The sequence below is a fragment of the Populus alba genome, chromosome 6 (assembly GCF_005239225.2).
Source record: "Populus alba chromosome 6, ASM523922v2, whole genome shotgun sequence".
NCBI classification, from domain to species: domain Eukaryota; kingdom Viridiplantae; phylum Streptophyta; class Magnoliopsida; order Malpighiales; family Salicaceae; genus Populus; species Populus alba.
In genome coordinates, this window is record NC_133289.1 from 10,944,029 (window position 1) to 10,965,148 (window position 21,120).

The following is a 21,120-nucleotide window of genomic DNA, read 5'->3' on the forward strand; positions in this document are numbered from 1 at the left end:
TAGTTTCTCCCTATTAGAATATAGAAATGATAAACTGGTATCATATCTATCAAAATAATATTTGAGTGATCAACAACCCTAAAAAGTTTTTTATAAACATCAATCATGACTAATAATTCTTCTTTTGGTCCTAAATATCTTAGAAAAATTCTAGTTTTATATCTTTTACATAATTCATCTTCAAGGAAAATATAATTGAATGCTTTTGGTCTAAATAACCTTTAAACTTTTTATGAAGGATCCTACACATAAGATTTGATTTCTTCTCCTTAATCATTTTGTGGATCAATGCCACTTGATTTATTGAGACATTCTACTTGTTACTTGGTAGAAAAGTTTTACAATAGTTTTATCTTACTATTTTGTGCTTTTCTTACTATATAATATGAACCTTTTCTTATCATCATTACATCCTTACTATATATTATTTATGTTAGTCAATTAATAATCCTCATATAAATGATGTCATGATGATCGATAACCATTTTAATCTTGATCCATATTGAGCCAAGTTATTGCTTTATATACTATTTCCTCTTACAAAAAAATAATTAAATTAGGAAATCTATTAATAAGGTGTTTGTTTACCATATAATATAAAGTTAGTGTTCACATGTATACTCACTAGCCAACTTTTTTATAATAAGTAATGAATATCTTGTTACTCCAGCTGATTAAGCTTTTAAATCTATAAGTATCTTTAAAATTATGGCTAAGGCCTTATATATAGCTTGATTTTTAGTATAAGAAAAATGAAGCTAAAATAATAAAACCATTTTATGACCTTTTAGAGAAATTATTAACACATATGCACAAGCTTTATTTTTTGTTTTTAATCCATCAAACCATAACATCTGTGAAACAAGTCTTGTGATAACAACATTCATATCTTATTCCAGTTCATGGTCGATATCAAAGTAGTGGTGATCAATTAATAAATTAATCAAAGTTTGACTTTTACTATTTTTTATGGAATACAATGTAAATCAAGTTCAAACAATGTTAATATCTAATTACCAATTTGATCGTGAGAGAAAGGTTTGGATAATATGTATTTTATCAAATTTATTTTATAGTATACATAGTTTAACTATTAGTATGTACCAATATAACATTACACCAATAAAACATAAGGATAAACAAAGTTTTTCTATTAAAATATTTCATTCTTCATCCTCTATAAAGACATGATCGAGATAATTAATAGCTTGTTTATAGCCAATTTCATTTTTCTATAAAAGCATTTTTCTAATCAACCCTTGTACAACTAAAATATATAGCCTTAAAGGCTTCATAGGCTTTGGTATGGTCAATGCTAAAGGTTTAGTTAGATAAGTTTTTATTTTTTGAAATGCAATTTGATATTAATCCATTGAAACTTATATATGTTATTCCATCTTGGTAGTTTAGTAAATGACATAATCTTTCTTAAAGAGTTTGATATGAACCTCTTTTAAAAAATTAATTTTATCTACAAAGCTTTACAATTTCTTTTTTATTTATGGAGGTCAAGCTTTCATAACCAGTATTCGATGAAAGTCGTATGTACAGCTTGGAGGGAGGTCTTTCATATCTTTCGAGATCCACCGTACAATATGGGGTTAAAAAGCCAAAATAAATTATTTTATTAGCCCTTATAAAAGGAAAACTAATTCTTGAGAATCCCTTGCATGCTCATGTCACGTCGAGGTACTGCAGAAGAAAAAATTACAAAATCCAATCCAATTTATCATAATTGATTAGTTAACATGTTGGTTAACCGTATTCTGAAACACGGAAAAAAATCATTGGCTTATCAAATTCTCTATCGAGCCATGAAAAAGATTCAACAAAAGACAGAAACAAATCCACTATCTGTTTTACATCAAGCAATACTTGGAGTAACTCCCGATATAGCAGTAAAAGCCCCTTACTTTGTTTTTGTCTACCCCTATACATTCATACAAAATGCATATTTTAATGAATTTATCTTGAGATTATGCATTCATATTCACTCAAGGATATAATATAGCTTGTCTAAATAAATAGATTTTTATTTTTATTTTTATTTCATCATAACATCATTAATATAGACCTCTATGTTATGATTAATTATGTTATGAAAAAACAAAAGCATAGCTTTTTATGAGTAACACTTATATTATTAAGGATAAATGACATCACTACCTACTCATACATTTTTAATGAGCCAGGACATCTAAAAACGGTCTTTGAAACATCATTTTAGTGATGAAAATCTTATTATAACCTAAATAGCCATTCATAAAGCTAAGGATGTCATTCCTTGCTATTGAATCGATTGATATATTAGTCATTGACATGGGATATTTATTATTTGATGTTATAAAATTAAGATTTATTAAATCTACATGAACTCTTAGTTTTCCATTTTTTTTAGTATTAGCATAATGTTAGAAATCTATTTAGCATATCTAGTTGGCTTAATGAATCCATCCTTTAACATTCATTTTATTTCCTCTTTTACATGATCAATCACATATAAAATCATTCTCAAAAGATGTTGCTTTATGTCTTAAACCCAAGCTCGGTTGATAATGGATGTTTGATCAAACTTATGGCTAGCTCAAGAATCTCATCATAATCCCAAGCAAAATAATCTTTATAAGCATGGAGTAACGATACCATATTATTATAATAATCTTTGAATAAACTCCCATGCATATAGGTTATTTTAGGCTCATCTTTAATTTAATATTTGGTAGTGTTAGAGTAAGTTTTGTCATTATAAACATGATTAATAAACTATTTTTACTTGATTTTAATTATGTGTGTTTATAAATATAGTGGGTTGGGTTTTGACCTATAATTATATCTAACCCAGCTTTTGATATTTAAAAAAAAATATATACTTGACCTATTCAATTTTTTTTTATCCGAGCATGTTGGATATATTGGGTTAGGCTAAGATTTTCATGCATATTACATATCTTTCTTATGTACTTTTAACCTATGAAAGTTAAGTTTAGAACTCCACACTTCACTTTGATTTATGAGTATGCTATATGTCTTTAATTGAGATTCAGTTTCTCATTGTAATTTCTTTCTTATAGGAAGAATAAAACAAAAGACAAATAGTATATTGATTAAAGAATATCAACAATACCCCGATATTAATATAACACACACATACACATATATTTTGGAACAATTTTTAAGTAAATTTTTATACTTTAAAAAAAATAGATAAAAATACATGTCCCTTTTGTTTTTATTATTTTCTTCTTTTTTATCTAGAGAAAATAATCAAACAATTACTATGATATGATACAAATATAATAGAAACCTCAATACCTTAAATTAATAATATTGATTGGGTATTTAATATTGTAGTGTAAATTACTTTTTAAAACTACTTTTCGTTTAAAATTACATCAAAATATTTTTTTATTTTTAATATTAACATATTAAAACTATTAAGAAAATACTAAAAATAAAATTAATTTAATATTTTTTTCAAATAAAATATTCTTTAAAATACACTTACAAATATAAACAACCGCACTCAAACAATAATAAATAATAATACCAACTTGTTTCCCTCTTTTAGATAATAACAAATCCAACTAAAAAAGTTGAAATTTTTTCCCACTAATCAATAAATTAATGAAAAAAAAATAATAAAAGAAAAAAAAGCAGCCAACTTTGGCATGATCTGATTGTGGGTGGAGCTTTACGCAATCCCATTACACCACCCACCCCCAGATTCCTCCTCCTCCTCCATCCTCTCTTCATCCCTCGTGTTCTTCTCTTTTTGCAAAATCATTTCTCCTCCTGCTCCCTCTCTTCTCCTTGTTGTTGTTGTATAAACACCAAACAAAAGCAGAAATAAAAAATCTCCTTCTTGTTTCCCTCTATTTCCTTCCTCACCGAAAACTTTCCCTTCGTTTCCTTCCTTTCTATGATTGCCATTAAAACAAAAATAAAACAAAAAACAGAACCGTTGAAAGTTCCAGATCCGCTTCCGTCAGTTACAGCTAAACAAAGCTACTGGATAATTCTCTCACCTGTTTTTTTAGCAAACTGTGAACCTAAAAAAGACAGAAACAGTCCAACCCAACCCAATACTTCATCATGGGCAACATCAGCAGCAGAAACAATGTTAACAACAGGCGGAGCCTCGGCAGCCGGCGGAGCCACCCTCCACCTCCAACGCCAGCACCCCCACAGCCTGAAATCACGGCCAACCGTTACGTTTTCGCCGCGGCAACACCTTACCCTTCGCAATACCCAAACCCTAACCCTCCACGATACTACCAGCACCCTGGCTACTACCCAGCCCAGCCAACAGCGATGCCTGTGCCTTTGCCAGCTCCGTATGATCATCACCACCGGGTGGACCATCCGGCGGCTCATTGGGTGGGTGGGAGGTGCCCAATGATGCCCCCACCGGCGCCTTATGTGGAGCACCAGAAGGCGGTTACTATAAGGAATGATGTTAATTTGAAGAAGGAGAGTTTGAGGATTGAACCGGACGAGGAGAATCCAGGGAGCTATCTTGTTTCATTCACATTTGATGCTACTGTTGCTGGAAGGTAAAGGTTAAAGCTTTGTTTTAAAAATTGTTTTAGTTTTTATTTTGATGCTGTACTCTTGTTATTGCATGTGCAGAAAGATTTTTTTTTTTTTTAAGGTTTTTTCCGTCATTGTTTAATAGCAGCACTGGATTTTGATTGTTGAAGGAGCTTGTTCTTCGTAAAGTAATTTGACTTTGAAAGTTTTTGACTTGAGAGAATTTTGAATGAGTATTTATATAAAATCTTGATTGTTGACTCCTTGGTTTAACTTTTGCTAGTAGGGTCAGTGGATGATTTACAAATAATTTCATTTTACATGGTTTGATCACTACTGGTGATAATCATCTTGATATGTTGCCAATATTCGAAAATTGTATTTTTTAGCTATCATTGTTGAGGATTGTTCTCGGAGTGAATCCACTTTTATAGATGTACGAGTGTCAAAGTTACTCCTTGGATAGAATGGTAGAAAGCAAGAGCTAACTTGACGTTCTTATTAGGGATTACATTACTTGCAAGTAAGAATTTTTCGTTTAGCATACCTGGAGTTTTGTATGGTGATTTGACATCTTGAAGGAAATGGTTTAACTGCCCGAAGTTGAAACCTATCCTTTTGTGTAGTGAAGATTGATTTGGTAGAATATATTTAGTTTCAGGCAAGTTATTTCAGAGGATTTTCCTAATCAGAGATCCTTGGGCCTGCTTAAGACATCTAATCTTGTCTTAGAAATTGGGATTGTTCACAAAATTGACGAGATGATGAATCTGGGGTTATTTCTGAATGACTCTTCAGTGAAGAGAACATCGGAACGGGTGTTTAGTTAGGTTTCTCAGCTTGTGCTATGTCTTAAAGACTGTATGGTATTCTGTTCTTAATGGGATTTTATCATGACTGATAAATGGAATGGTTTTTTGTTCTTCCAATCCAATTACATAGGGGTCATTCTTGGTGGAATGTTAAAATAGACACGCATCTGTGAAGTTTGGGGTTTGAATCTTGAGAGCACCACTCCTATCTCATGCAATAAGGTTCAAGGGCTGGGAAGCTTGTAAACTCCCTCATTTTGCCCTCTTCAGTGGTATACTGTAATTGGATAGTGGACCTTTTATTTTTGAGTTGTCTCCTCATAAAAAAAATAAAAAATAAAAAAGAAAGTTGTCGCCCTTTAAGTGCTCATAATCATTATGGAAAATCAAGCTTGGAGCCCAAAAATGCAATTTTTATCAATTGGATGTCATTCATAAGAGTGTCAATCGCTTGAATAGAGTGAAAGACTATCATTTTCAGTACATGTCACTTTCTTAGCTGGAAACTATGGTGTTCTATAAAAGGAAATGATATAGTAAATGTAGATCATTTGTCCTAATCATGTCAATTTCTATCACAAAATAATACTCTGTGAAAAAGTCTGGCTAACAATCGCATAATCATCGTTCAGCATTTAGCTTAGTAACTCGTAAACAAAGGGAATGGTAAATGATTGTAGAATGATGAACTGTTTTTTTTGTTTTTTTACTTCCATGCATTTGACTTTGCTCGGGAGTGTTTCCTAATTGCTACTGTCGGTATCATCATTGATCTTTTTGATGTATTGTGGATGCTTTCTTGGTACTTTCTTTTGCAAGACATGCATAAATTCTGATCCACTCTGAGTTTATTGAATTCATAGAAGCTTTGTGTTCAGTCATAGAAATTGGTTTTAATCTTGGTTATATGCATTTCAGCTGAATGTCTGAATTATTTTTTCCTCTTTTGCATTTCTTGTTATTGAGCATCTGGTATTAATTTCTTGCAACACTCGGCATTTCTTTGATCTGCAAACAGCATCACTATTATTTTCTTTGCAAAAGAAGGCGAGGATTGTATCCTGACACCAACAAAGGCATACCTCCTTCCACCAGTAACAGTTAATTTCCAACAAGGTCTGGGCCAGAAGTTCAGACAGCCTTCTGGGACAGGGATTGATTTCACCTTGTTTGAGGAGAAAGAGTTGGTAAAACAGGTTAAGATGGATGCCTATCCTCTAGCAGTAAAAGCAGAGGCATCCCCTGCTAATCAAAAGGGAACAGAAGGAAACCAAATGTCTGGAGCTATGAACTCTCAGATAACACATGCAGTGTTTGAGAAGGAGAAAGGTGAGTACCAAGTAAGGGTGATGAAGCAGATCCTCTGGGTGAATGGGATGAGATATGAGCTTCAGGAGATATACGGGATTGGAAATTCTGTTGATGGTGATGTTGATGCAAATGACCCAGGTAAAGAATGTGTCATTTGCCTGTCAGAACCACGGGACACTACCGTTCTTCCTTGCCGGCACATGGTAAGCCCTATTTTCTTTATTTTTCTTTTGCCTCTCTTTCTCTCTCGTTTTACCTTTTTCACTGGGCTGGGGTAGTTTAGATCATGAAGGGGAAGAAACAAGGAAGTGATGCTCTTTACCCACTGTTCATATTTTAGGAATTGTTTTTCAAGCAATGACTATTTATCATGGTGAAAAATCATTCTGTTAAGTTGTGAAGGAAGGCTGCAGAAAACGGTTTCCTTGAACATTATATAGCAACGGGAATGAGCATGACACTTTTCCTGCTGTTTCGTGTCTATATCCAATGCAATTGCAAAAATGCTGCATTAAGAGTCTTGTGAATTCCATGTGAAGGTTCAAGGCTGAACTGTCTGGAATGTTGTGTACTACTGCCAGAACATTAACAATGTAACCATGGTGAATTAATAGACTAAAATGCTTCGACACGAATTTCCATTTAAGTGGTTATTTAAGTAATCTGATTTTAGAAATCCAGTCGATATCTTGTTGGTGACACATTAGCCTAGTATCTTTTTTCTTTTGCTTTCCTTCTTTCTTTCTTTGTTTTTTTTTCACCCTTCTCTTCTCCAACGTTGCAGTGTATGTGCAGTGGATGTGCAAAGGTTTTGAGGTTCCAAACGAACAGATGCCCCATCTGCAGGCAACCAGTTGACAGGCTCCTAGAGATAAAGGTCAACAATGGGCCTGATGAGTGACTAAACAGGTGCTGCTGCCACTTGTATGTGGATAGTAGTTTGCCGGTCTTATTTCCCTTTCAAATCCCCTGCTTCTGTAATAATGAAACGGGAAAATATGCAAGTGGCAAGGTTAAAATACTGGCATTGTGCCAAACATGCAAGCCAACGCCATCAGCCAGCATTTGCAAGTCCTTGGTGACAATTTCTTTGAACTATTAAGAATTCGAAATATAGAATATGTTTGGTTTCTCAACACTACTGGGTTTGGAATGTCTTCATGATTCTCTACTTTGAAAGGGGTAAAACAGAAGAAGATGATTGATGATGGAGGACGTGCTTGGTGGGTTGCTGAGATGAGGTCATTATGGTCATCCGATGATGGAGTATAAAAAAAATTAGATATGTTAATCACGGCAAGATTTGATTTTAAAAAAAATATTAAATTAATGTTTTTTTATATAATTTTGATCTGTTTATATTAAAAATAAAATTTAAAAAATTATTTTATACTATAATTTCAAACATCTTTTAAATTAAAACTTATTGGGGCTCTAGCGAAAAAGATAAATTATTATTGATTTGTATAGTAATTTAATCGTTTTTTTAATTTTTAATTTTATTTTTTAATATTGTGTTTTGGTTTTTATTATGTGTTTAGTATTGTGGTTTAAGCTACTTTAAAAAAAATATTTTTCAATTATTAAAGTAATTTTTTTAAAAGATTTTTATTATTATTTACATGGTATATTAAAATCTTTAAAAAATATATAAAAAATTTGTATTTAATATTTTTTAAAGTTAAAAATAATTTTGAAAAGTAAAAACTAATATAATATTAAATTAATTTTTTAATTTTTTTTTAATAAGATTATAATAGTTTTAAAAAATTAACAGTTATTTAAAAAAATAATAATAATAAACTGTGGAGTCCGCGCTTTTTTAAAGAGTCTTCCCTTGCTTCCCGCAGCTATGATGAGATATGTTTATGAGATCGAGTCTATAATTAAAATATTTCTTACCACAAAACTAAATTGATGATAAAAGGCTGTCCTAGCTCCTTGCTCGATTTTATCTGCGGCCATACTTGTTCTTCCTAGGAGATGAACGCCTAAATATTTTATATATTTTTATTTTAAACTAATTTTTTTATGTTTTTAGATATTTTAAGATGTTAATTTAAAAATTATTTTAAAAAATAAAAAAAATTTATTTTAATATATTTTTTAAATAAAAAATATTTTTAAAAATAATTATTAAGTGACAAGGAAAGTATAGTTTTGTTAAGAGATGATACCATAATTCAGGTTTACTTGTTGTTGTTATATTGACTTTAAGGAACCCTTGTTAAGTAAGACATTAAGAGTTTAGAATTGTGCTTATATTTGTTTTTAAAAGTATTTTTATGTTGAAATATATCAAAATGATATATTTTTTTTATTTTTAAAAATTATTTTTAAGATTAGTGGATCAAAACGATTTAAAACATGTAAAAAAATTAACTTTTAATAAAAAAAATTAATTTTTTTTATAAACTCAGGTTTTAATATATTTTTAAATAAAAAATATTTTTAAAAATAATTATTATGTGACAAGGAAAGTATAATTTTGTTAAGAGATGATACCATAATTCAGGTTTACTTGTTGTTGTTATATTGACTTTAAAGAACCTTGTTAGGTAAGACATTAAGAGTCTGTAATTATGCTTGTAGTTATTTTTTTAAAATATTTTTTATGTTGAAATATATCAAAATAATATTTTTTTTTTATTTTTAAAAATTATTTTTAAATCAACACATTAAAATAATTATAAAAAAATTAATTTTTAATAAAAAAATTAATTTTTTTAAAAACATAAGTTAATTTACGTTTCCATTAAGAATCTTACGTCGAGAATCTAACGTTGAAATAGGTTAGATTTCCTACAGGGAAAAGGAGTCACAATAGTAAATTAAGGTGCATTATGAATGATACACGGTCCATCAAATCCCCTGCAGAGAGGAAAAAAAAAAAAAAAAAAAACCAACCTCCATTAATGATGTACTAGTCAGTTAACATGTGCTAGCATTGTGGATGGAATCAATTTTTCTCATCTTAAAAAAATGAATTAGCAAGCATTGCCACTGCATTTTTCAAATTTAATAAAAAGATTAATTGTTAATTAAAAAAATTAATATATGTATTTAATAAAACTAAATGAAAATTACATGTGTTGATAAATACAAAAAAAACAAAGTTATCATCACTAAACCAAGACTACATCATAACATTGTTATATATATATATATATATATATATATATATATATATATATATATATAGAGAGAGAGAGAGAGAGAGAGAGATATTTAATCTCATGCTAGAAGCTCTTAATTGTTTTTTAATTATATTGTAATTGAATGGTCTCTAGTAAAATGATATCTTAAATATAATCTTATCTATTTAATTATAACAAATTTTGATTAAAATTTAAGAAATTAAAAAAGAATGAAGGGCCATAGAAAAAAGCATTTGTTAAGATAAAATATTGTTATAATCTTATTTGAAAACAAATTTAAAACTGAAAGATATTTAATGGAATAATATCCTACATAATATTATAATTATTTTATTTCAATGATTATAATATAAAACACAAAAACATTGGTTGAATCATAAGTTAAAGTGCTTTTAGTGTTCTTAACATCAAGAAATATTCTACTTGCAAAATGAAAATTCCACATATGTATTTAATAAAATAAAAAAGGAATTATTTTTTAGCCAATAAATATTAAAAGAAAGTTATTAAAAATAAAAAAAACTCAATCGAGAAATATATAACTGTAGATTAAGATATATAATTTCATACTCATAATGAAAAAAACCGTTAAATTTTTCTTATTTAATTATTTTTCAATAACTTATCTTCAAAACCAATAATTTATATCCTATTGCAACAAAATGATATACTAGTATAGCCTCTACTTCTCTTGTTAATTTTATTTTCCATGAAAAAACATATTTTTTCTATTTACTTTATTTAATAAAAATTAAAAACAATACCAAAAATTCTAGATATCAGAAATCAAAATAAAAAGGTATCTATTTGATTAAAAACCCTTCATCTTAAATCCCTAATGTATTTTTCTATTCAATAAAAATCTCAAATAGATATTATTTAATATATTTCAATTAAAATTGAAGACTTATTGGGTTATGTCCTGATTTTAAATTAAATTTGATTTTATATAACCTTATTAACCTAACGAGTTAGAGTGCAACTAGATCAAACACACTGAAAGAAGAATGAGACCAAGTGTTGTTAGACCTGGTAAACCAAGTCACACACTTGACTAAGCAAGCAACAACCCGTGTGCGAGCCTTTAATTATTTGAAAATAAAAGGATAATACATCATCTTGGAATCCTCACAATGGCCGGAAAAAACAGGATTCTTAATTTTTTATCAATAAACTCATTTTCAACCCATTGTTTTTTCCTCAAAAACAAAAATCAAACTAAAACAAAAAATCTTTCCAAACTCAAATATATTTTTTAGATATTTTCAAGGTAAAAAAAAAACACAAACACAAACACACACATACCTAATTTGAACTCACCTTATTATATGGAATCTTTTGATAAAAAAAATCAATAATTTTGGTGGTTGAAATCGCTGTTAACGATAACTTTTTTTCTTTAAGCTGAAATCCAATAAGTCTCTCTCTCCTCTCACCAAAAAATGATTGAAAATAAAAAAAAAAAAATTTAGTATCAAAATTAAATTTTTAAAAATTAAAGGGACCAATTACCCAATAACTAAAAAAAATAAGGGGTAAAAATAAAATTTTCAAAAAAAATTAAAATCTACCACCCTACTTTACCCGTGCTCTTAGTCCTTTATCTTTCAGTTTAACCCTCTCTCTTAAAAAAATATACAATTGAGTGCTTTGTTATTATGAGCTTAAAAAAACTAAATCATGCAATATAAAAATTTGAAGAACAAATTAAAACTTACAACAACAAAAAAAAAAAATCACCGCTTCAATTCACAGTGTTAGTATATAATAAATGATCTAAAGAGTAAAAAAAAAAAGAAAAAGAAGAAGAACAGCTCTTTTAGTATATGTTAATAAATGAATGTGATTTTAGACTGTAAGAATAAATATGAAAATGTCTTGAAAAATTCACAGGCAGACAAAAAGCATGCCCTAATTCTCAACTTGAATAACAGATATTAAAAAAGAATACGACACAGAACATGAATTTGGCTTCATAATTTTTTAGGAAAGGATTGTATTGAATTGTAGTCATCCGTTCATTCTCCTGCCTCCCCACAAGGCATATTTCCTTGTGGTGGAAGGATAAAATGACTTGCATAAAACGGTAACAGAGTGATTTGTACGCATTTTGCCACCATTATTACTCCACAAAAGGTTTTTTGTTTCGTTTTATAAAAATGGAAAAAAGTTGATTTATGAAAATAGCAAGATCAGATAATGATCTGATCAACCACGGTATTTCGGCTTCCCTTCCTATAGATTCTTGTCCACCGACAAGAAGCCAAGGCTATACAAATGCAGGTGATCTCAGAAGCCAGGCAGCCGAACATGCGAGCCAAGAACACGGGACTCGTTTCAACCTCAGTACATTCATGGAGAGCAGAGAATGAGAGGCTTCCACTCATCTATCAGTAGCGGAACTGGAATCCCTTGAATAAATAATTAAGTCTTTTGATTACTATTAGCAAAGATTACGTCTTTGATGTTGATTACAAGAATCCAAATGCGAGGAAAACGACCTGCAAAGCGATGCCCTAATGTGAGGAAAATGAGCTGTAAAGTAAGGCGGTGAGGCTCGCAATCACATGATATAATAATTAATTAATAGCTTCCATGAGTATATCATATTCTGCGAACGACAACCAAAACACTTAAAGAATAAAAAAGGAAATGTCACCACGAGAAGCATCTTAAAAAGCACACAACAATTTATTCAACAACATGAAAGACAATGGTTGATTATTTAGCTTAAGTGCCCAACCATTAAGCAACTTTGAATGCCTCCACTGCATTCTTACAAGAAACTTGACACAACCACGATAACGTTGGAAACGCACCACACACAGTTCAAACAAGACTCCATCGCACATAGGGTTCAACATACATCAATTGGTGGTTACTCTACCCACCACTGATGGACATACACACCAGTGTTTCTAAGGCTCTTGAAGAGATCCATGCAGTCTCCCTTCTCCCGGCCTTTTTCACCGTCCTGATCTGAGCAACTTAGAAACAGCTCATCAATAAAGCATATGGCTCCGCTTTTGAACAAACCAGACAGAAATTTCAGTTCGACCTCCCCTGCTTTCATCTTTAAAACCACAAAGTCAGCATACTGCACTGTTTCTCTAAACCAAGCAAGGAAATCAAACCCTTCATCTCGCATGGATGGATCGAACTCTTCCAAATCAGGATCAAGAGTAGCCTCATCTCCAGCAAGGCCTGGATAATAAATGAAGGTAACACCAGGCTTTTTCACACAAGAAAGCAGGACCGAGGTGTTATGGTCGACAAAAAAAACATTGAAGGTGCTGTGATCTGCGGGATAAGATGGCAAGAACCAACTCGAAACACTAGAATTCATATGCTCGCCTCCCCCAATCTCAACATACACTAACTGCTTCCTGGCGGGCAAATCAATGAACTTGGGCAAATAAGCTATGCTTTTCTCATGTTCCCCTTGCTTGATCTCCGTGAGAGGTTCTAAATTCTCCAAATGAGGTCTATTATTCATGATAGACGGGCAATCAGCTGGCAGCTGGTATTGCTGAAAGTAGCCAACACTATAAGTTCTTTTCTTGAAAACAACCAGCGTATACTCATTGACATAACCAACATGTACAATGTTGGAATTCTTCAATAATGAAGACACAGGCATGGCAGACCTAATCAGGCTATTGGCGTTCAAACTATTAAGGCCGACAAGAATAGCCCCAATTCCACCAGGCTTCAGAACACGCTCAATCTCGAGCACAACAATGGCTGGGACTGAAACCTTGTCTAGGTCTCCTGACAACACAAAGTCAAAGGAATTTTCTGCATATTCAAGCTCATAAACCATCCTCTTATGTTTAAGAGAGAAGAAGGGGTGTCTGTGAACCCCAAAAGCATTGACAAATCCTAAATCTCGCAATGCATAAACTGCAGGAGCCGATCCTTCACCGACACAGAGAGCTTTCGCACTAGAATCTATCATTTGCATACCCATTAGCTCTCTAGCAACATTAGTTGTCACATTCATATCGTCCTTGCAGTCAATTGAGCCCCAGATTGGCTTCAAAAATCGATTCTTTAACAAATTTGAGCCCATAAACATAAGGGGGAAATCACATTCATTGTACCTCACAGGATCAAGCAACAACCCAGGATCAGACCCAGACAAGATCTGCAACAAAGGAATGATGGAAATAGCCGTGGCAAGCATAAATGCTCGTAGAAGTACACGCCTGGCTATGGATCCACTAAGGATCTGGCATCTCAAGGCCTTCAAATTCATGTTTCTTTCACTTTCAACCACAAGAGTGGCGCCAAAAACAGGTTTTTAATCAAACCAAAGATTTCAGAGATTGTTTTTTCAAAAAGATTTGAGTCTTTAATAAAAAAAAAATAGCAATCAAAAGAGAGATAAGCCAATCTAAGAGAAAGCGAAGAGACTTAGCGAGTGCAAAACCTGGAGGAGGTATGATTCCCACCCACGAGGATACCCATTGATTTTTGAAACATTAACCATACCCTTTTATGAACCCTTGGCTTTGCCTCAAATTCCATATTTGCTTGATTGAAAAACACCATTCCTTTTGAGATCTCTACATGGTACAATATTACACTCTTTACATAGCTCTCTCACACTATCTCTATTACAGTAAGCAAAAAAAAAAAAGATGTACAAAAAAAAAAACGAGAACCCAAAGTTAGGGTTAGGGCTAAGTTTTTGTTCGAGAAAGAAGTGAGGTGAGGAAGATGAAAGAAAGTGGAGTCTGGAGGGAGTGATATAGGGAGATAGATCTAACATTAGTGTGCATAGTACAGTGGGAGATGAGCCATGATCAGGTTACGTGTGAGGACGACGAAGCTTCTGATTTAAAGAATACCGTACACGTGTCGAGATGTGATGGCACGAGATGCATTATTGCTGACAGAAGCGCGTGGGTTTGGGACCCGGTTCTTTATTGTATTATCAAATATCAATGCAGCCTCACAGACCGTTTATGCCTTTTACGCCAGCTATTTTCAAAATAGTGTTTTTAAATATATTTAAATATAAAATATAAAATTTTATTTTATTTTTATATTAACACATTAAAATTATAAAAAATATTAAAAATAATTTAATATTATTTTAAAATAAAATATTTCTAGAAGACATATGAAAACAAAAGCATAAGAAAAAACACTCCTAAACCTTTCCAAGAGCGAACCTTTTGCATTTTTTTTTCTTTTTAATTTTAGACATAACAAAACAAAAGTACTTTATTTTTTTGCAAGTGTCCTTTTAATTTTGTATAAATATAATATAATTCAATAGACATGTAATTTTAAAAAAGGTGAACATTAATTAACTTTTTTATGGATAATTATTTCGGTTTTTAATTATTATTTTTTTAGAATTATATTAAAATAATAATTTATTGTTTATATCAAATGAAAAAAAAACAAATATATTTTTTAAAAAAAATATTTTTTAAAACAGGAAATCAACTTGGACAACATCACCTGCTTTTATTTAGACATATTATTGCTAGCTAGTTAATACAATACTCGACTTTTATTTAGACACATAAACGAGGCGATGCAACCATTATTTCGCTGGGCATGAATTCCTCATCAGTTTCTTCCTCTCATGTGAAGTGGAAGAGGTGGGATGCTTTGTTCATGCCTGAAGAAATTGTCAGGATCAACTTCGGTCTTCACATGAACCAACCTGTAGAAGTTATCCTTGAAGTACTTGGTGCCAAAAGCACTTGCCTCTTCAACGCTTGTGCTCCTGTTCTTGTTCATTCCCAGGTCAAGATCCCTGTAATTGACATATGCTTCCCTTGGAGACTTGGAGACATAAGGCGCCAAGAACTTGTAAACCTTCCTCGTCCAATCTATATGCTTCGCAACGTTTTCTTCGGCATCTTGCCACCTTGACCAGTACAGAATCTTGAACTTGGTACCTTTCCGGTGAGGGAAAGGAGTCTGAGATTCTGGTATTTTGCTCATCATTCCACCATAAGGTGTCAATATTACTAGAGGACTCTCTACTTCAAGCAGCTTTTCCCATAAACCTTCAAGTGCAGTTTCAGGTATGACTTCTCTGGCGTAGTCCGACTTGCCTTTGAAGTAGGTCTTGAGCAGGTTCCTTCTTTCAAGAAAAACTTCTGGTAGAGTGTTATTCGGGAAGCCGTCGAGGTATACAGTAGAGTTGATCCAGTTTGTTTCGATACAATCCTGTCGTGACAAACCCAATTCAGGGAAGCTGTGTTCCGTTACCTGGAGAAGCCTGTCGGCATCACCAAGAAACAAGGCATTATAAGATGTGGTAATAGTTCTTTTGCTTTCATTACTAGTGTTAGCTGTCTGAACGTAGACTCTGATGAAAAGATCCTCGTCTAGCTTATCAGCAATTTGTTGCCATTTATACAGGATCTTAGTAGCACCTTGTTCTAAGGTCTTAGCAACTGTAAATACTGTCACGGTGGATGGTACAGGAACCAGTTTGACCTTCCACGCAGTGAGGATTCCAAAGCTGCCCCCTGCACCTCCTCTAATTGCCCAAAAAAGATCTTCCCCCATGGATTTTCTGTCAAGAAGTCTTCCATGAACATCAATTATCCGTGCATCGATGACGTTGTCTGCTGCAAGGCCATATTTTCTCAACATGGCACCATATGCACCTCCTGAAACGTGCCCACCCATGCCTAAACTTGTGCAAGTACCAGCCGGGAAGCCATGAGTCTTGCTCTTCTCCGATATTCTATAGTAAAGCTCACCATTTGTGGCACCAGCCTGCACCCATGCGCTGTTATCCTCGATGTCAATTCTAATTGAACGGAGCTTGGCTAGGTCTACAACACTGAAAGGCCTCTCGATTTCGGAAACATAAGAGAGTCCCTCGTAGTCATGGCCTCCACTGCGGATTCTGAGGTGAATCCCAAGCTCTTTAGAGCAAATAACTACAGCCTGGATGTGAGATTCTTTCAGAGGAGTGAAGATAAACTCAGGTTTGGGTGACGAAGGCAACGTGAACCTGAGGTTTTGAGCAGAAGATCGTAAAATAGTAGTGAATGTAGAGTTTTTTGGGGTATACAAGAGTGTTGAAAAAGGAAAGGGTGATTCAGAATTTCTCTCGAGACATTTTAAGAAGCTATCCTGAATTGGAATTGAAACTGAAATTACATATGGAGACAGGAGTAGGACAACAACAGTAGAAAGAAGGGAAGAAACTGAAAGCACCATTTCGCCTGCTTGCTTGTTCAAGAACTGAAGCCTCGTAGGGTCTTTATATAGAGGAGTTGACCCTGAAATCGGGAGCCCATCCTGACTATTTCACAAAATATAAAGAAATAAAATAAAATGGAGACGTGAATCAATAATATTTGTAGGTGTTCATTTCAACTTTCAAGTTGTTTTGGCTTATGATTACTGGTGATACAAGATTTTATTTTGACTGGAACTTAACAAATGCTAGTCCCCTTCGCTTCTGCTTGCTTTCATTAATGACTCGGCAAATCTAGAGAGGTTTGAAAGCACACTAATAATTGTTTTTTTAAATATTTTTTATTTAAAAATATATTAAAATAATATTTTTTTTTTTTTTGTAAGTTTCATAATCACACGAGTGGCATGGTAGTTATAGACCATCAACGTGAAAAGATAATATTTAATGTATCTCTCTATCTGTCTGCCTATTGGTTGTGGACTTTAAAAGAAATCCATATATCTCTCTATCTGTCCGCCTATTGGTTAGGTTGTTAGTAAAGTAGAAAAGTCGATAAATCGACTATCACTGCAAAAATAAAGAGTTATTCTGACCTTATTTAATTTTTAACTCATGATTTCGAGCTTATTCCCATTATTTTAAAGTTTTTTATAAGTCAATCAAATGAATATATAAAAAAATAAAAAATAAAAATTTCATGATAATAATAATAATAATTAAAAGGGAAAAAGGCAAAGCCTGCGAGGAATGAGGGCAGGGAAAAAACTAAAAAATTCCCTTGTGGTGCTCTCATAAGTTTAGCTGCTAAATATCCTTACATTTTGAGAATATCACATTATTGCCAGAGAGGGTTTCTAGAAGTAGTTGCTACGTGTCAGAAGACAATGTAACAGAGAAGGTAAAAAGAGAAGATGAAGACCACTTCTCACCTAAAATTTGCCAATCAAAAAAGAGCACGTCTTTCGAATGTGAGGCGAGGGTATAATAATGACGGTTTTTTAAAATATTTTTTATTTAAAAATATATAAAAAATAATATTTTTTATTTTTAAAAAATTATTCTTAACTCTAATATATTAAAATAATTTTAAAAAATAAAAAATCATAAAACACAACATCGAACACAAAAACACAAACACGACTACGAGCACAAAAACACACCCCCTTTGATCTACTTTCCTCTCTCGAGTGACGTGTAGCGTTCTAATCTTGACGTAGTGTTTATCAGAATGAGCAAGCATTAATTTGAAGCATTGGATTATATATATATATATATATATATATATATATATATATATATATATATAAAATATGAAGAAGCAAATTATTATTGCACATTGAAAACCTGCCATCATCCTGTGGTACAGTTAATGTAGATCAAAACCTTTAATTTTTTTTTTATTAGAACCATTATCTATCTAATTGAGGTTTAAAATTAATTCATGTATAAGTTGTCTTGATATGATCTAGTTGGTTTTTTAGATGATTAGTAAAAATTATAGTTTGGTTTTAAAAATAATTTCAAGATGAAAAATTAGATCGATCAAGGCTTCACGAATTAACTTGTTAAACTTGCTATTCAAATCAAGATAAAAAATTAGATTGATCAAGGCTTTACGAATTAACTTACTGAACTAGTGACTCAAATATTAGACTCCACTGGTTCAATAACGTTTTCTTCTTATTTCTTATTCACCGTAGATTAAAAAAAGTGCCGGTGTCAAAGAAAGAACTTTCTAATTGTGTATTAAAAAAATCATGCATTTATTATATCAAGAATTATACAGGCTAATATATATATATATATATATATATATATATATATATATATATATAAGTCAACACTAACCCAAGTTGGAATTGTAAATTAATATATGCGCTCCGCTCCGTTAGGGACTCTTAATTTTTTATTTATTTTATTTTGTGATAATGAAATGACCATCAATGAGATGAAATCTGAAATATAATCTTATGTATTCAATTATAATTAAAATTTAAGAAATTAAAAAATATGAAGTGCCGTAAAAAGCATTTGCTAAGATAATTTTTTTTTTTATCATGATCTTATTTATTAAACCGAAAGGAATTTAATGGAATATCCTAAATATTATATATTCGATATATTTTAATGGTTTTTATATATAAGATATAAAATCATAGGTCGATTAGAAGTTAATTTATAAAGAAAAGAAATATCTGCGAGCAAGGAAGAAGGGCAAGGGGATTGCAGCAGCAACAGCAGCTTGAAAATCATGCTAGACACAAATAAGGCAGAAACAGAACTAAAAACAAAAGAAGAACGCGGAATCTGTCACATTTTACCTGTAATTTGAAGATGAAATAAATCACGGATGATAAAGCAACCAAACCAAAATCTTCTCCAGAAAAAGAAATTGTGGACTTCCAACTTTGGACTAGGAAAAATGGTAGGAAAATTGGATCAAACACAGAAAATAGGGCGGGGAAGATAAAAACAATAAGATCACCATTCAGAATTCAGAAAGCAAGCATGAAGAAAAAAATTCGAAAGCCTTTACTCCATCTCAGAAGTACAGCTACCAGCATTATCATGCTTGTCATAATTGGTGCCAATTCAACAGTTTAAGACTCTCAAAAAACCATCTCAATTGTATAGTTTAAGTTATTAGATAAGATTTTATGATATGATTTGTATTATTCTGTAACACATTCCCTCAAGTGAAAGTCTTTTGGACTTAAAACTTGCACAGATCCATATTACTTTGTGCTTAATTTTTATCAAATAAATAGGGATGGTGAGATTTGAACTCGTGACCGTTTAGTCATTAAAATTCTGATATCATGTCAAAAAATCATCTCAATCTAAAAGTTTAAGTTATTAGGTGAAGTTTTAGGATATGACTTGTATTATTCTCTAACAGAAACTTTTATCTTTGAGTTTTTCTTCTTGTCATCACTATCTTATCTTAAATAAAAATTATTTTATTTTTATGCTGTTCATTTTCATTATCACTTCGTACACATTTATCTTGACACTAACAAGAGGACCAATCGGGGACTAAATATTGCAAGTTGCAACGACGAGGGAAGAACTTGACCATATAATAAGCTAATGTTTATTTTAAATTAAAACGAAATTGCTCATTGCCATGATTGTGAGGTTGAATTGAGTTAGTGGATATATTATATAATGGAACTTGGTTGTCATCATTTCGATACAAAAGGCGTCTCTATTTTAGTTCTTTTCTTTTTCTTTTTTGCCTTTTTCTATTATACAAGCATGGACCTCTATTAACGAAGAATTTTTAAAAAGAGTTATTAACGTTAACTAAATATTACATCAAAAATTTAAAAGATAATTTTGGATTAAAATACCTGTTCTTATGTGGGGAACTCTCAAAGATTTTTATTTATCTATTTATATAGCGATTTTTTTTATATATAAGATCAAAAATAATTTAAATTCCATTGTAACAAAATAATTTACTACTATAACCTCTTATCATAATCATAAAACTAAGTTTTGATTAAAAAAATTAACATTCTCATAATTTTGACAAGAATGTATTGAATTTTTTGGCAATATTATTAAACTCGGTCTAACTTGATGGTTAATCTAAAGGCCCTTCAATTTGACTCCTTATTTAATTCGGATTTTAAATTTAATTGTTTGGGAGTTGATCTAATGTCACTAAGTTAATTTGCTGGATCCAAACATGATCAAATAAACCTAATAAAAATCTAATCGACTAAGAAATTTTTTTAATATTATTGTTTTAATAAATATATGAACACAAGTCATAATTGTAATTTATTATGTTTTTAGGGGAAAAAAAAAAAAAGAAAACCAATAAAAAGCAAAAGAGGTCAAGTGTTGCTAAACAAATAAAAAACAAAAGAGATGAGGTGTTATTGGTCTTGACAGGTTAGCCCTGCACACCTGCCAGTAACCTAAAAGCTCAAATCTACTCGAGGCTAAAAAACCAAGCCTGGGGTTGATTTTTTTTTTTTTTAATACAAAGCATTGATAATACCTTAATTTTTTTATATAAAAAAAAATAGATGATGGGAAATCCAAGCTTCCTAGATTCCAACAACAAGAGAGGTGCCTGAAAAATTGGTATGGTTTTTTTTTTTTTTTACCT

The 21,120-nt window shown here is 31.5% G+C and overlaps 3 protein-coding genes across 3 annotated transcripts; 1 reads left to right on the top strand and 2 right to left on the bottom strand.

Annotated features, from left to right (window-relative positions):
* The first annotated feature begins 3,663 nt into the window (after positions 1–3,663).
* On the top strand, positions 3,664–7,789 carry LOC118048577 (probable E3 ubiquitin-protein ligase LOG2). The gene is made up of 3 exons (XM_035058347.2): positions 3,664–4,553; positions 6,361–6,856; positions 7,438–7,789. The coding sequence occupies exons 1-3, from the start codon at positions 4,093–4,095 to the stop codon at positions 7,552–7,554; spliced, it is 1,074 nt and encodes a 357-aa protein (XP_034914238.1). The 5' UTR covers positions 3,664–4,092; the 3' UTR covers positions 7,555–7,789.
* Positions 7,790–12,689: 4,900 nt separating this feature from the next.
* On the bottom strand, positions 12,690–14,069 carry LOC118048274 (uncharacterized). The gene has a single exon (XM_035057881.1). It carries the CDS (start codon positions 14,067–14,069, stop codon positions 12,690–12,692), a length of 1,380 nt encoding a protein of 459 aa, XP_034913772.1.
* Positions 14,070–15,244: 1,175 nt separating this feature from the next.
* Positions 15,245–17,038, bottom strand: LOC118048576 (monolignol oxidoreductase AtBBE-like 13). Its single transcript, XM_035058346.2, has one exon. It carries the CDS (start codon positions 17,012–17,014, stop codon positions 15,398–15,400), a length of 1,617 nt encoding a protein of 538 aa, XP_034914237.1. The 5' UTR covers positions 17,015–17,038; the 3' UTR covers positions 15,245–15,397.
* Positions 17,039–21,120: the final 4,082 nt, after the last annotated feature.